The sequence below is a fragment of the Sinocyclocheilus rhinocerous genome, unplaced genomic scaffold (genome assembly GCF_001515625.1).
Source record: "Sinocyclocheilus rhinocerous isolate Xijiao unplaced genomic scaffold, SAMN03320098_v1.1 scaffold116, whole genome shotgun sequence".
Lineage (NCBI taxonomy): Eukaryota > Metazoa > Chordata > Actinopteri > Cypriniformes > Cyprinidae > Sinocyclocheilus > Sinocyclocheilus rhinocerous.
The window spans coordinates 219,869-235,495 of NW_015649590.1; the positions used below are offsets into that span (position 1 = coordinate 219,869).

Sequence of the window (15,627 nt, forward strand, 5' to 3'; positions counted from 1 at the left end):
CTTTTTTTTTTCATCAACAGATGTTTCTTCTAAAAGTCCTCATTAGAAACAAAAACAGACCCAAATGAGTCACTAGTAGTCATCCATCCAAAAAAAATAATTTTCTGAAATATTAATCAAAATTAAGTGAGTTTTTGCTGAAAATAAGAAGAAAAAAACACCTGCCACTGGGGTCAGAAAAATAAACATAATTCAAAGGGGAAAAAAGTTTATTTTCTGACCCCAATGGCAGACATTTTTCTTAACAAAATTTTGATTCTTTTTTCAAAAAATAAGACAATATCTTCAGTCATTTTGGTTCTCGGGTAAATGTTTCTTGATTGAAGAATGTTTAGATATTTGTACTGAAAAAGTCAAAACTCCAGAGTAAAGTCATCTTTAGAAGCTCGTTCTAGAGGAGAAACAGAAGTCTTTTTCTCAGGAGAAGCATCTGAGAAGCCTGAGACTCCAGCAAGTCTCCTTTTAATCTCATTAGATGTCATTTGTGAACTTTCTTTCATGCAAAACCCTGTCAAAGGCAGAATTTGTTGCGAGAGTTCATTTGCAGGACATGAACTTCACTTACAGGAAATGTTGAGTGTCCTCCAGCGAAACCATTTGGAAACATATTCTAAACAGAAATGTGGCCAGATATAAACAAATTACTAGTGTTTTTTTTTTTTTTTTAAGCAGCAGTTCATCCAAAAATGAAAATCACTGACTCAGTCCCACATCGTTCCAAACCCGCTTCACTTTCTTTCTTTAGTGGAGAACAAAAGAAGAGGCATTGGCATGTTTAAATGAATTAGACCTTGAATGGCTTGTTATAAATTGAGAAGTCAAGTCATGATGGTTATTTTGTCCGTTTTATGTCTCAAGTGTTTGTTAATGTGAAGCTGTTTTTGTACTTTTGTCAGATACATCATTCAGTCGTATGAATTATCTTATCTTTCGATTTGTATCCAATAAGATTCAAATAAACAAGGAAATCATCTAAAATAATTTCATTTCTAGAAAATCTATGTTGTGATTCATACAAATTATTTTTTTTTTTACTGCCACCCTTAATTTTGCAAAAATAGACACATTTATTTAGTTTACTTTATTTACATTTATGCATTCAACCAAAAAAAATTTAGCCAGGATAAAATATATATATATATGCCATTTAGCCTGATTTTTAAAGATATATTAACGATATATACATTAAGATAATGATTCATTTGTAATTTGTAAAAAAAATAATAATAATAAAAAATCAAGAAAAAATAAACATCATAATAATAATAATAATAATAATGTCACATGTTTATTTAGTTTAATTTTATTTACAATTATCCAATGAGAGTGTAAAATAAATATTTTAAATAGAAAATAAATATTTGTAGCATTTAGCCAGAATTTTTCTTAAAAGATCGATATGTTAAGATAATAATTAATTTGTAAATATATATATATATATATATACAGTGGGTACGGAAAGTATTCAGACCCCCTTAAATTTTTCACTCTTTGTTATATTGCAGCCATTTGCTAAAATCATTTAAGTTAATTTTTTTTCCTCATTAATGTACACACAGCACCCCATATTGACAGAAAAACACAGAATTGTTGACATTTTTGCAGATTTATTAAAAAAGAAAAACAGAAATATCACATGGTCCTAAGTATTCAGACCCTTTGCTCAATATTTAGTAGAAGCACCCTTTTGATCTAATACAGCCACGAGTCTTTTTGGGAAAGATAATAATTAATTTGTAAATATATATATATATATATATATATATATATGCATTTAACCAGATTTTTTTTTAAAGATTATAAAATTATTAATGTTAATAAATTTAAAATATATATATATATATAAAATAAATTAAAATTACATTTATGCATTTAGGCTTTTTTTGTTTTAGTTTTTTTTGGTATTTGGCATTTGCCATTTAGCTAGATTTTTTAGGAGAAATATGTTAAGATAATGATTAATTTGTAAAGCTAGTCACATGTAAAAAAAAATTTTTGGATTTAAACAATTTTTTACAGATACATTAAGATAATGAATAAATGATGAAGATAATGCTTATATGAAGCTCTGAAGTCCATCCTGAGACATCTTCAAACAGAGGAGCTGCAGGATGATGATGATGATGATGATGATTTGAAGCGGAGTGAGTGAAAGTGGCGTGTTTGAGTCGCGCGGTTGCCCTTTGATTCCCAGCAGGACCGTGCGTCCCGCTCCAGAAAGCCTCTCAGGCCTGATGAAAGGCTCTCGGTGGGAAGGGCTTTGATGGTCGGGATCTCCTCGGCTGTCTGACCCAAGCGTCTCCATGGAAACAGCTCTTCCGTCCGGCTCGCCCCGCAGACGGACGCCCCATGAGTCCCAATGCAGCTCATCCTCCATCGACCAGGAGACACTGCAGCGAGCAGACGCCCCACAACAAAGCCAGGCCACGATTTCACAAAAATTAACTCACTCGCTCTCATGCTGTTATCATCTTAGCATATTTTTTTTCTTGTTTAATATCTTTTTAAATGTTATTACGGAGGTCGAATAGGTTATGGTCAAAGCGTCACATTATGCAAATACGCTTTAATTTTATTTTTTTATTAATTTATTTTTTGGAAGATTACTGTAGTACGTTTAGTACCATTTCAGTCTTTCTACTTCAAAATTTGCTCTGTCTTTGTAATCAGAGTCTCCGAGCTATTGACTAATTTACTGTCAATTTCTGATTAAAAATTGTTTGTACACCAAAGTTTTTTTCAGTGCATGTAAACGTTACCCAAAACCTCACTGAATGCATTGCAGACGTGCGGCTAGAGTTTCCTTCAGACGTCTGTGCCATTAAACCACATGCAATGAATGCATTAAGAATCCGTACAACTGCACTATTATTCTGCTGCATAGGGCTGTCAAAAAAAAATTTGAATTTCGAATATTCGTCGAATTAAAAAAAAAAATCCACATTCGAATGCAAAAACGTTGCATTCGAATTTAAGGTCTGCGTCAGCCGTCAGGTGATACTGCGGAAGAACTGATGACGGCACGGTTTGATCTTCGGCTGACCAATCAGCAGAAAGGGGCGTTTAATTCACGCCCATGTGTAGAAATCGAATATTCAAGCTGTTTATTCATTTTTCTACCCCTGAACGAAAAACGAAAATTTAAACAGAATTCTCGTTTTTTATTTTTTTGGGGGGAAAAACCGGAAAAACGAAAAAGGAGCCGTTTTTTTTTTTATTTTTCTACTTTCAATATTAAATCAAAAAATGAATGAACGAATGATACACAGATTCTGAAATTCACTCCAGTTTGATTCTTTCATCTATTTTTAGACACATGGGATGATTTTCTGTGTTTATGAGTCTCAGCCAGGTGTGTGTTTTGCCTCTGAGGAGAGCAGTGAGATTTATCTGGAGCCGTTTACCCCGCGGTGAAAACCAGCATCCGTCTTCCTTCATCGGAGCCCAATTCTTTGTTCTACAGCATCGGATCTGTCCTGAGGACGAGATTAGACCACAATCGCCTCCCCGGAGAGACGCCTCCCATGCACCAGCATGAGAAAAGCGCTGTTTTAGCTTTCTCAGGATTTTCCTGGAGGGTTTTTGATGAAGCAGAGGCAGAGCAGAGATCACTTTCGTCCAAAAGCAGCTTTGTCAAATATCAGGATAAGTGCATTAAATTAACGCTCTTCCTGTTTATCCCGTTTTAATGAGTCCGACTCAGCATTTACATAACGCCCCGTCTGCTAACATCTGCTCCGTTTCTGGAAGCAACTCAGATGTGATAGGTTTAAAATCAGAAACATCCAACTTATGTGAAAATAGCTGAAAATATTTCATTTGAATCACAGCCATGAAATATGATTTGCTATCACTAGTCTGATTGGACAAAACTGTGATCCGCCCCCAAGTGCAGGATGATGTCATCAATATTTTTGGTGCATTTCTTCAAGAGAAAAAGTACATTTTAATTGTGTAAAACTTATATCTATCTATGGTTTGGCAGTACAATAAAGGCCACAAAACTCTAATTTTGATATCATGGGGTCTTTAAATCATGTGGTTATTGTTACTATTAAAAATCATTTTCAGTCTTTGAAGTAGTCAAAATTTATTAAAATTTAAGTACTAAATTTACCTAAAACTGAAATAAAAATTAATTAAAGCTATATAGAAATATTTAAAAAACGTTTTAATTTTAGTTGAATGATACACTAAAAAAACATACTTTTTAATTTTAGTTAAAAGATAAACAAAAAAACTTTAAACAAAAAAACAATAATAATTATAAAAACACACATACTTTTTAATTTTAGTTAAAAGATCAACTAAAAAACTAACAAAAAACAATAAAAATTACAAAAACACATACTTTTTAATTTTTGTTAAAAGATAAACTAAAAAAACTTAAACAAAAAACAATAAAAATTACAAAAACATACTTTTTAATTTTTTAATTAAAAGATAAACTAAAAAAAACTTTAAACAAAAAAACAATTAAAATTACAAAAACACACATACTTTTTAATTTTAGTTAAAAGATAAACTAAAAAACCTTAAACAAAAAACAATAAAAATTACAAAAACACAAATAATTTCTAATTTTAGTTAAAATATAAACAAACAAATTTAAACAAAAAACTATAAAAATGACAAAACGCATACAAATTACTAAAACTAACTAAAATTAAAATGAAATATAAAAATTCAATCCATTTTTTTAAAAATTATATAAAAACTATACTAGTACATCAATGATACTAAAATAACACTGGGCGGAGGGTGAAGGGAAATACGTTTCAGAGGTTTTTGATGAAAAATAAATGTAATTTTTATTTCTTTAGAATTACATGCACTGATGAGCGTTTCATATTAATTACTCAGAGGGAAATAAGTAAATAAATGAAGATAAATTAAGTAGGTAAATAGACTCAATTTGTATGTCGTGTTGAATTTAGGAACATTATCTGAATATCTTCATATCTCATTTACAAGTGAATGATCACCAGAAAAGTTCATCAAAGACATTCAGATCTCACACATCTCAACATCTGCATGCATTCATTAATCCAGATTTGATGTCTATGATGTAGACTGATGACACTGCTGGGTTTGGATCGACATGAGGTGAGTAATTTTCATTTTGGGGGAATTATTCCTGAAATTCAACTTCGTCTGGTCTTGCATGAGTGGGTTTTGGTTACTGGTGTCCAGTTCAGGAGTTCAGCTTGACCCGCACGGCACTTTTATTCTAGCTGAGATCTAGCTGAGTGATATTTGCATCCATTAATCATGAAGGCAGAACATCCTTCTGGAGCATCTGACGCTGGATGTCAGCGCTGTCACTCGCGTCCAGGCAGGAACGAATCCCAGCGCTAGTCAAGGGCACCTTCAATTCATCCGGGACGCTTTGTGACCCCTTCTCTCTTCTCTCTCCTCTCTCTCTGTCTCTTCCTCTCTCTGACAGCTGTGCGGCTCAGAGATTCTGAACAGGGTGAAAGATCCACAAGGATTGCAGGAATGGTGCTCACACACGAGATCCCTGGAGATTCGCTTCTCTGGAATGATTCTGGACAAAACTGAGCTATTGTGGCAGATGTTCATGCCTTTGACAATAACTCTTCCTGTATGTAACTACTGATTCATTTGTGTATATTTTTAGAATTTTAGGAGAAACATCTGAGTAAAGGTTGATACTTTGTATCGCCTTTTTTCTTCTTTTAGGGACACTTTTCATCATCCAATCAGTTCCATGGATAAAATTATGCCCCGCCCACATTTTTTCTCATTAAATATCCTGCTCACGTCACATTATGGATTGTAAACCATTTTATTTTGTTCCCAAATTTTGCGTTTTCTGGATTTGTGTATCTGGATTCCAATTAGAATAGTTTATTAAATTTTAATAATTAAAAAGCATGCTGATAATACTCAATGAATTCATAAAACCTTTTACTTTTTTAAATTTTAAATTACTTTTTTAACTTTTGAAATGCAACCAAATGTAAATATAACAGTTCCTTTACAAGAAAACATTGCATTTATTTATTTATTTATTTATTTGTTTGTTTGTTTGTTTATTTAATAAACTGCTGATGGGTATTTATTTATTTTTTATCTTAATTTCTTCAAGTTAAAACCAAACTTTTATTTTGGTGATTTGTATATTTGACCTTTAAGTGTTTCTCATTCATTGTGACAACAGTTATTTCCCATGTAATTCCCTATGAAATCTGTTTTATTCCCAAAATGTTCCCAAACTGTTTTTTGTTTTATTTTTTTAATCCCAATTTTAATGGGTAAATTACATTTTAATAATCAGAAAGCATGTCTAATCAGTTGCGTTCATAAAACTTTAACAGTTTAAGAAATCTTTTGAAATTAAATGAATAAGTAACAGTTTCCTTACAATATAACATTGCAGTTTTATTAAATATTTTTATTTATTTATTTATTTATTTATGTCTGTCTGTCTGTCCGTCAAATAAAGTGCTTTAAATATTTTCACACTTATAAATAAGAATATAATTCTGTCTTAATTTCTTCAAGTTAAACCAAACTTTTATTTTGGCAATTTGTAGTGAAGACCGTTTTCCAGCTAAAATGCCTATAATCCATAATAACGCTTCCTCCAGTGAAAAGTCACCTTGTCTGAATCAGGAGAGAAATTTGCACAGATCAAGCACCGTTTACAAGCCGTTTACAAACAGATCAAAACAGCTCTAAACAAATATGTGGGTGGATTTTGATGTGCGAGACAACAGGAGATGGACTTCTTTCACTGGAGGAAGTGTTATTATGGATTATGGACTTATATTTTAGTTAAAAACGTCTTGATGGATTTGTTTCAGCTTTTGTCTTCACAAGACATTAACTGATGGACTGGAGTGCTGTGGATTACTTGTGGATTATTGTGATGTTTTTATCAGCTGTTTGGACTCTCATTCTGACGGCACCCATTCACTGCAGAGCATCCATTGCTGAGACACTGATGCAATGCTACATTTCTACAAACCTGATGAAGAAGCAAACTCATCTACTTCTTGGATGGCCCGAGGGTGAGTATTATCTTCATCAAATTTTATTTTGTGGCTATAAATCAGCTTTAATCAGTTTAATATTGTTTGCCTTGAGCATCCAGTATGCAAACTCAAACACCCCGCTCAGACTCATCTATGGAACCGTTTGTGGTCCAAATCTCGTCTCAGACTCGCTCCACCTGCATGAATGCCCTGCTGTCCCAATTAGAAGGGAAAGGTTCAGCCCGCGGCTCTCTGGTTTTACCCTGCTGGTCTCCATGGCCTTCCCCCTGTCACTTAGAGCATATCTCACCACCACTCCGACAAGAAACACTCCATTTAATGCCTGTAATGATGCCACTATGAACTATGTGTGTGTGTGAGTGAGAGAGAGAGAGAGAGAGAGAGAGTTTGCATTGCGTAGGTGGGCACACAAATATCTGATATGATTTACAGCAACAGTAGAGAGCCAGTAAGAGTATTTATGTATGCATGCATTACAAAGGAGAAAGGAAGAGTAAATGACAATGAGACGAAGAGGGAGTGTGTCTGCAGAGAAATAATGAGGAAAAGCCAGCTGATTAATTCACATCATCTGTCTTGCATTCACATCTGGCCCACGGGCACAATGATCTCAGTCTAATGAGCTCAGGTGAGCCCAGATGCATGAGCCACATTAAGAAAGCTATGATCAGAAGATCTAGAGTCAAGAATGTGAACTCAGATCTGAATTGAATGTGAATTGCAGTGCGACTCAAACTGAAAACATGTTCGCAACACATTTTACTTTCGTAATGTGACATATAAATGAGGAAAACATGATTTTATCCATGAGGAACTGATTAGATGGTAAAAATGTTTACCAAAAATCTGAAATCAGTGTAATCAAGAATGTGAATTCAGATCTGAATTGAAAATGAATTACTCTGACTCAAAGTGAAAACATGTTTACAACGCATTTGATGCATATCTGAGGGGAACTTAATTTTATCAGTAAGGAATTGATTAGATGGTGAAAAAAGCAAGGAAATCTAAAATCAGTGGATCTAGAGTCAAAAATGTGAATTCAAATCTAAACTGAATTCAAATTGCTGTGTGACTTAAAGTGAAAACGTTCTGTAAATGACTTCTCATTACTTCAGACTTATGTGCCTCTAGAAGCTTGCATTCTGCAAGTGAACGACGCATTATTGTTCATCTCAAAGAGGCACAAAATCACTTTCACAGACTTTCACATTAAATGTTCCCTCCTGGTGGAATGACCTGCCCAACTCAATCCGAGTCCTTATAGCCATCTTCAAGAATCGGCTAAAAACACATCTCTTCCATCTTTATTTGACCCTCTAACTCTAGCACTCTCTATTCTAATTCTATTCTTCAATTCTATTCTCTTTAAAAAAAACTTGCCCCTTTTAGACTTGCAGTCCATTCATTTACCAACTACTTGTTTTCTTTAAAAAAACTAACACTAGCTTCTCTATTATTTTTATATTCTATCTATTTGTTTTCTTTTTATTTATTATACAATTAACAAAAAAGGCCTCTAACACTAGCTTGCACTATTCTTTTTCTATTATATCTGTTTTCTTTTTATTTATTATATGATTTAAAAATAAAACTTGCTACGTGTACTGTGTTAAGCTAACTGAGACTTGTTATAGCACTTGTATATCATTCCTCTTTTGTTGATTTTAAATGCTTCTATTGTCCTCATTTGTAAGTCGCTTTGGATAAAAGCGTCTGCTAAATGACTAAATGTAAATGTAAATGTGATGCATATCTGAGGAAAACTTGATATTATTCATAAGAAATTGATTGGATAGTAAAAATGTTAAGAAATCTAAAATCAGAAGATCTAGAGTCGAGAATGTGAATTCAGATCTGAATTGAATGTGGATTGTTGTGTGACTTAAATTGAAAACATGTTCACAATGCATTTTGCTTCCATAAATGTGATGCATATCTGAGGGAAACCTGATTTTATCCATGAGGAATTCATTAGTGATAAAGTGAGGAAACCTAAAATAAGATCTAGAGTCAAAAATGTCAGTTCAGATCTAAATTGAATTGCAATCTGAATTGCTGTGCGACTCAAAGTGAAAACATGTTTGCAACACATTTTACTTCTATAATGTGACACATACCTGAGGAAAACTTGATTTTATCCATGTGGAAATGGATTAGATGGTTAAAATGTTAAGAAATCTAAAATCAGAGGATCTAAAGTCAAGAATGTAAATTCAAATCTGAATTAAATGTGAACTGCTGAGTAACTTACAGTGAAAACATTTTCGCAATGCATTTGAAGCATATCTGAGGGAAACCATTTTATTCATGAGGAATTTTATTAGATGGTAAAAATATTAAGAAATCTAAAATTGGAAGATCTAAAATCAAGAATTTGAATTCAAATCTGAATTTGATTGAACTGAATGTGAATTGCATCTTAAAGTGAAAAAACAAGTTTGCAATGCATTTTACTTCTGTAATGTGACACATATTACAGGAGGGGGGAACTTGATTTTATCCATGAAGAATTGATTGGATGGTGAAAAGGTGGTGAAAAATAATATATAAGATATTATTTTAATGCCAAATTATGAAGATTGTTTTATAATAAAGTGCACTAATGAATGAATCAGTCATAATGAGACCAGAAACATGAGTTCTGAATTCATTTTGATTTTATCATGACTTTAAAGAAAGACTTGAAAGTGAAAGAGCAATTTCAGTGCAACTAGTGGCAGCAAATGGAATTGCATTCTGACCGATTTTTGCACTTTCCTTTGGTGTCACTATCAGTGTTGGGGAAAGTTACTTTTAAAAGTAATGCATTAAAATATTGCATTACTTCCTAAAAAAGTAGCTAATTATGTTACTTAGTTACTTTTTATGGAAAGTAATGCGTTATGTTATTTTTGCGATACTTTTTAAATCTGGGCAGGGCTTGCTTGTTTGTTTTTAATATAAAAAAAGTTATATTTTTGGCAAACGTAAAAGCCCTTTAACACCAAAAGTGAAATGAATAAGCCTCAGGCTGAAGGAAAAGTAAATTCACGTCTGTACAGTAGAATGCAGAAGAAGAAAGTTCAGCACACTTCAGCAATAAAAAAAAACTAAAGAAGCACAAATGTTTATCTAGAGGCATTTTTGTTTATTCGTATGGTTGAATTGGATCATCGAAGATCAAGGCACTGGTTAATAAAATGGGATTAAATACATAAAGGATATTTGTGTTACCATTTAATTATTACAGGTTTGCATCATATTCTGAGTTGCATTTCATGGTTTTTATTTATTTTGAGGAATACTGAATCTGTTTTTTTTTTGGTTTTTTTGCAAGTGAGATGAATTAATTCTGACAATCAATAAATGGGAAAAAAGTAACTGGCGTTACTTATTTGCAAAAGTAACTTAGATATTTTCTTGTAAATTAAAAAGTAATGCGTTACTTTACTAGTTACTTGAAAAAAGTAATCTGATTACGTAACTCACGTTACTTGTAATGCGTTACCCCCAACACTGGTCACTATTGGTGCAGAAATTAATTTACTAAACATGCTGTTTGAGATTTTCAACAGAAAAAAGTTTTTATATATTTAAATAAATCATCAAGGCTTTAAACCAACTGCAAGGTCATTATGAGTGAATAAAAACTCGTATTGCATAACTGAAAATGTATGAATAACTCTTGATTTTATGTAAAAAAGAATATTAAATAATAAGATATTATTTAATGAAAGATTATGAAAATTATTTTATAATAACATGCACCAATGAATCATTCACAATAAGACCGGGAACACTGATTAAGACTAATTAATTAATTTTTTTACTTTAAAGAAAGACATTAAGGTGAAAGTGTGATCTCAGTGCAACTAGTGGCAGTAAATGGAATTGCGTTCTGACCAATTTTTGCACTTTCGATTAGTTCCACTAGTGGTGCATAAATTACACTCTTCACTAAAGAAGCTGAGGTTTTCTGCAGAAAAAAAAAAGTTTCAGTATATTTAAATAAAGTGTCAAGGCTTTAAGCAAGCTGCAAGGTCATTATGAGGGAATGAAAACTCTCATTGCATAACTGCAAATTTAACCATGTAAAGCAGCTGAATGTTGCACAACAGCACAGTCACGGCGCATGGCTTTCCTTCAACTTTTATTTCCCTGAACAGCAACTGCAGTGCCAGCACATATCACACAGCAGAACTCTTTCAGCATCCCAACCTTGCGACTTGTTGCATCATAACGCGCTTCCCAAATAGGTCATTATTTGTCAACAGCAGAATTCGCTGGAGATAAACTGTGCACACCGCTTTAACACAGATCGGCGAATCGTCTGAGGACTAATCTCATTATGCGTCCCATTATTCTCCAGCATCTGTTTCCATAAAGAGCCACGGCCCTTTGTTTCCAGAGAGCCTCTCAACTGTCAGGGGCCCCATGAGGGTCCATTCATCCCACAGAGACAAGATGCAAAACAAACAGCCAGCGTTAGACACAGTTCAGCACTTGTGCAGCTGTTTAGAGCCGTTGTGTTGTTTGCATATTTGGAGTGGCTTATGAATGTACGTGTTAAATATATCTAATATTATCCTGAAAATCTCCCAGTCAAAAATGGCTGGCCTATATAAAAATAGCTTGGAAATCTCTCATTATGCCATATTATTACCAAATATTGGATTAAATTTTCTTATAAACCTGTTTTCTTTCAATTAGCACAGGTTTTGTATATCCGAGCTCATGCACCTCAGTTTTTGAGTGAACCTTGCCAAAATGATCCACAAATAATACTTTTTCACTCAAAAACTGCAATGCATAAGTTCAGATCATCCAATCGTTTCCAAAGATAAATACAAAACCTGTGCTAATTGAAACAATCATTGACATTGATGGGGGAAAGTTGCTTTTAAAAGTGATGCATTTCAACATTACTCCATAAAAAAGTATATATTTGCTTTACTTAGTTATTTTTTTATGTAATGCATTGCATCACTTTTGCATTACTTTTTGTCACCTCGGCAGGGTTTGCGTATTTTCTTTTACAACAAAACCCCCAAAACTTATATTTTTGGCAACTGTAAAGGCTCTTTCGCACCAAAAGTGAAATGAATAATTTCCCAATTTAACTCGCATTACTTACTTGAAAAAGTAACTCCGATATTTTTGTTGTAAATTTAAAAGTAATGTGTTACTAGTTACTTGAAAAATCAAAGTGATCTGATTATGTAACTCGAGTTACTTGTAATGTATTACCCCCAGCGCTGCCTACGGTCAACCAGCTCCAAAAACAAATACAAAACCTGTGCCAATTGAAAGAAAACAAGTTGACAAGAAGACTGAATCCAGTGGCTGAATCCTCAGTTTTTAAGTAAACACAGCTTTTTTTCACTTGAAAACTGTGATGCATAAGCTCAAATAAGCCAAAAATGTACAAAAATACAAAACCTGTGCTAATTGCAACAATATAAGTTGATTATTTACAAGCTATTTTTATGTAGGCGGGTCATTTTTGAGTGTGTGTGTGTGTGTGGGGTGGGGGTCCCCAAAAAGTACACAATTATCTTTTTTTTTTTCTTTTTTTCTTTTTGTGGATAGTTGTTATACCCTGTATGAGCAAAGTCAGTAAGCTTCATTCCAATGCGATAGTATTAACAAGCATTTTCAGGAAAAAGAAAATCCTCTCTGGGTGACCTGAATGACCTGAACACACGTTTACAAATGTACAGTTGTTATGGACAATTATAGTTTTACCTTTGAAGAGGAACGCTCTCGTGTCATCGTGGAAACCTTGCACCTGTGTCACGCCGGAGAACCCTTCTGCAGGACTGAACTCTTGGAAAACGCTGATCCGAACCGCCGGATCCACTCCGAACGCAGCGACTTCAACACAATCACAGCACACACCATTAAAACAAAGAAGATTTCACATCAGTAAGCACATTACAGCATTCAGGATTCACACACACACGCCTTCAGACCAATGCATTTCCGACACTTTTCCAGGCGTTTGCAATTACTGCATATAGCGATGTTTAAAAAGCATCCTTTTTCGTGACTTCCATTGACTCTTCCAGGCTTGGAATTCTAAAATTCCAGTTTTCTGTGCGCGTGGGAACCCTGTAGCCTATATGTTACATGTTTAATGTATTTAAGTCAAGTCATTTATTTATACAGCGCTTTATAGGCTACAATACATAAAAACAGTAGTGTTGTAAAATTTCAACAATTCTAAAATAACTTCACTTTTAGCTGTACAAGAGCAATAGATGACTATTGTATGGCTATTATAATTTTTTTTTTTTATTATATCTTTTTTTTTATGTAAATGTATATTTTTAATAATAATAATATTATAGTAATATTACAGGAACCGTGATGATAGCACGGAATACACCTCTGTATCAGTGATTACTGACTTGGACAGCTGCATGGAGATGAATGCATGACCAGTTGTTAAGAAATAACTGCACTCATAATCATCGTATCAGACTCTAATCAGCCTACCTGCTGCCGCGCAAAATAATCCAACAAGCAACTGCAATAATCCCATGGTTGATAATACAATTAGTCCATGCTGCGATAGCTACTCCACGAAAAGGCGCACAAATGCAGTCACATAAAAGCGGGATTTCTCGTCCTCATTCACACATTCCCACCGGAGGAGAGGAGCATCACCGGAGCTTAATGGATCCTGGGAGCTACACAGGTGGTTCTGCTGGGTTATTGCGCAGCGCATCAGACTGACTGCAGACCGAGCGCGAGGATCCGCCAGCCTGCTTCAGCTCGAGAGAGACGGAGCTCGTAGTCCCTCTGGTGGCGCTCCGTTCAGACGCATCGCGCGAGCTGTGATTCCATTGAAAGGTTGGACATGTTTGATGTGTGTAAAACGCGTAACATTATGATTATTACAATTCAAATGAAACATTTATTCCTATATTTTAATATATAGGCTTATATATTAAAATATAGCTTAGGCTACTTCACGATATTGATTCATTATTATGTAGTTGACTTTTATGTGTTTGTTTGTTTGTTTGTTTTTTGTCTGTTTGTTTGTTTTTTGTTTGTTGGTTTTTTTTGTTTTTTGTTTGTTTGTTTGTTTATTTTTGTTTGTTTGTTTGCGAATGAATGAGAGTCATTTTCTGAAAATGAAAGTCACAATCTTGAAATCTATTAAACTTTTCCACAGAAGTTGTCCAGGGGGAAAAAAGCATACTTAATTGTTTTGTTTGTTTGTTTATTTATTTATTTATGAAAGTAAGTTTTCTGATTAAACCCAATCTTGAAAACTCCGTAGAAACTTTTTATTGATATTGTCCAAAAAAAAAAAGCAAAAAAATTTATTTTATTTATGAATGAATTAAAGTAATTTTCTGTTCAAACAAAAATTTGAAAAACTGTAAACTTTTCCACTAATCATTTTCTGGAAAAACAAATTATGATTTAATATATAGATCCATTAATTGCATTTATTTATTTATTTATTTGTGAATGAATGAATGAATGAATGAATGAAATTATTTTCTATTCAAACACAAATTAGAAAGCCTTTTTTTTTTTTTCACAGATATTGTCTCAAATATATCCAACATACTTAAAGTGATAGTTCACCCAAAAATGAAAATTCTGTCATCATTTACTCATCCTCATGTTGTTCCAACCCTGTATGAGTTTCTTTCTTATGTTGAACACAAAAGAAGATATTTTGAAGAATCAACCAGTTGTTGGTCAGAAATACGATGGAAGTCAATGGGGACCATCAACTGTTTGATTACCAGCATTCTTTAAAATATCTTCTTTTATGTTTTATGTTTTATAGATTCATTATTATATAGTTGACTTGCTTGTCTTAATGCATGTCTGTGTGGTTTTAGCTTAACCCTGGAGGACAAAATTCATAAACTGTTCAGTGTTAGACAGTTTTAAACTAGTTGTTTTAAATAGTGAGCCCATGAATCCTCCCAAACAAGCTTTAACCAGCGGCAAAGGTTTCGAGTTCACTCTCGAAATAAAGGTTCCAAAAGGCAAGATGCCATAGAAGAACCGTTTTGGTTCCTCGAAGAACCTTTCAGTGAAGAGTTCTTAAAAGAACCATTTTTTCTTAGTGTGAAGAACAATCTGTGCAGTGTAAAGATTCTTTATGGAACCACTGATACCAATAAAGAACCTTTATTTTTAAGAGTGCTCCATAAAGGTGTGACCCAGAAATGTCTGTGGAACACAAACCCTGTTTAATCTTACTCACGTAGTCCTGAGAGCCGAGTCCCTAGTGTGCTGTTATGCTTATGTATAATTGAACAGGGTTGTTTTCTCTTTATTAAAATGCGTCAGTTCTCAGATTCGCACGGGTTCATAGACTCTGAGATTCTCTGTAGAAAGTGCAGCTGTGAATGGGATGCTGGTTTGGTTATCAGGAGCTGGTGTGGCATCGTTCTGGAGACGCTGTGAATTGATTTTTCTCTCATGTGGTCAGTTTTGAATTGAACAGGGCAGAGACTCTTACAGCCATTAAAATCAGAGCCGGTCTCAAAGCGCACGCTGTGACAGCCGTACGAGACGCTTCACCTCACTGCGACTGCATTACATGTGTTTGACCTTTCTGTTATACAGCTGAAACACAATCGCTGCG

At 33.7% G+C, this 15,627-nt stretch overlaps 1 protein-coding gene across 1 annotated transcript in view; it reads right to left on the bottom strand.

Moving 5' to 3' along the window:
- Positions 1 to 13,768, bottom strand: part of nell2a (neural EGFL like 2a) — a 104,046-nt gene extending 90,278 nt beyond the window's left edge. The window contains exons 1-2 of the mRNA XM_016515731.1: positions 13,503 to 13,768; positions 12,750 to 12,878 (exon numbers count right to left, since the gene is read on the bottom strand). Of these exons, the coding sequence (XP_016371217.1) occupies positions 12,750 to 12,878; positions 13,503 to 13,548 (175 nt within the window). The 5' untranslated portion in view covers positions 13,549 to 13,768. The remainder of the gene's footprint in view (positions 1 to 12,749; positions 12,879 to 13,502) is intronic.
- Between the last annotated feature and the right edge of the window lie 1,859 nt (positions 13,769 to 15,627).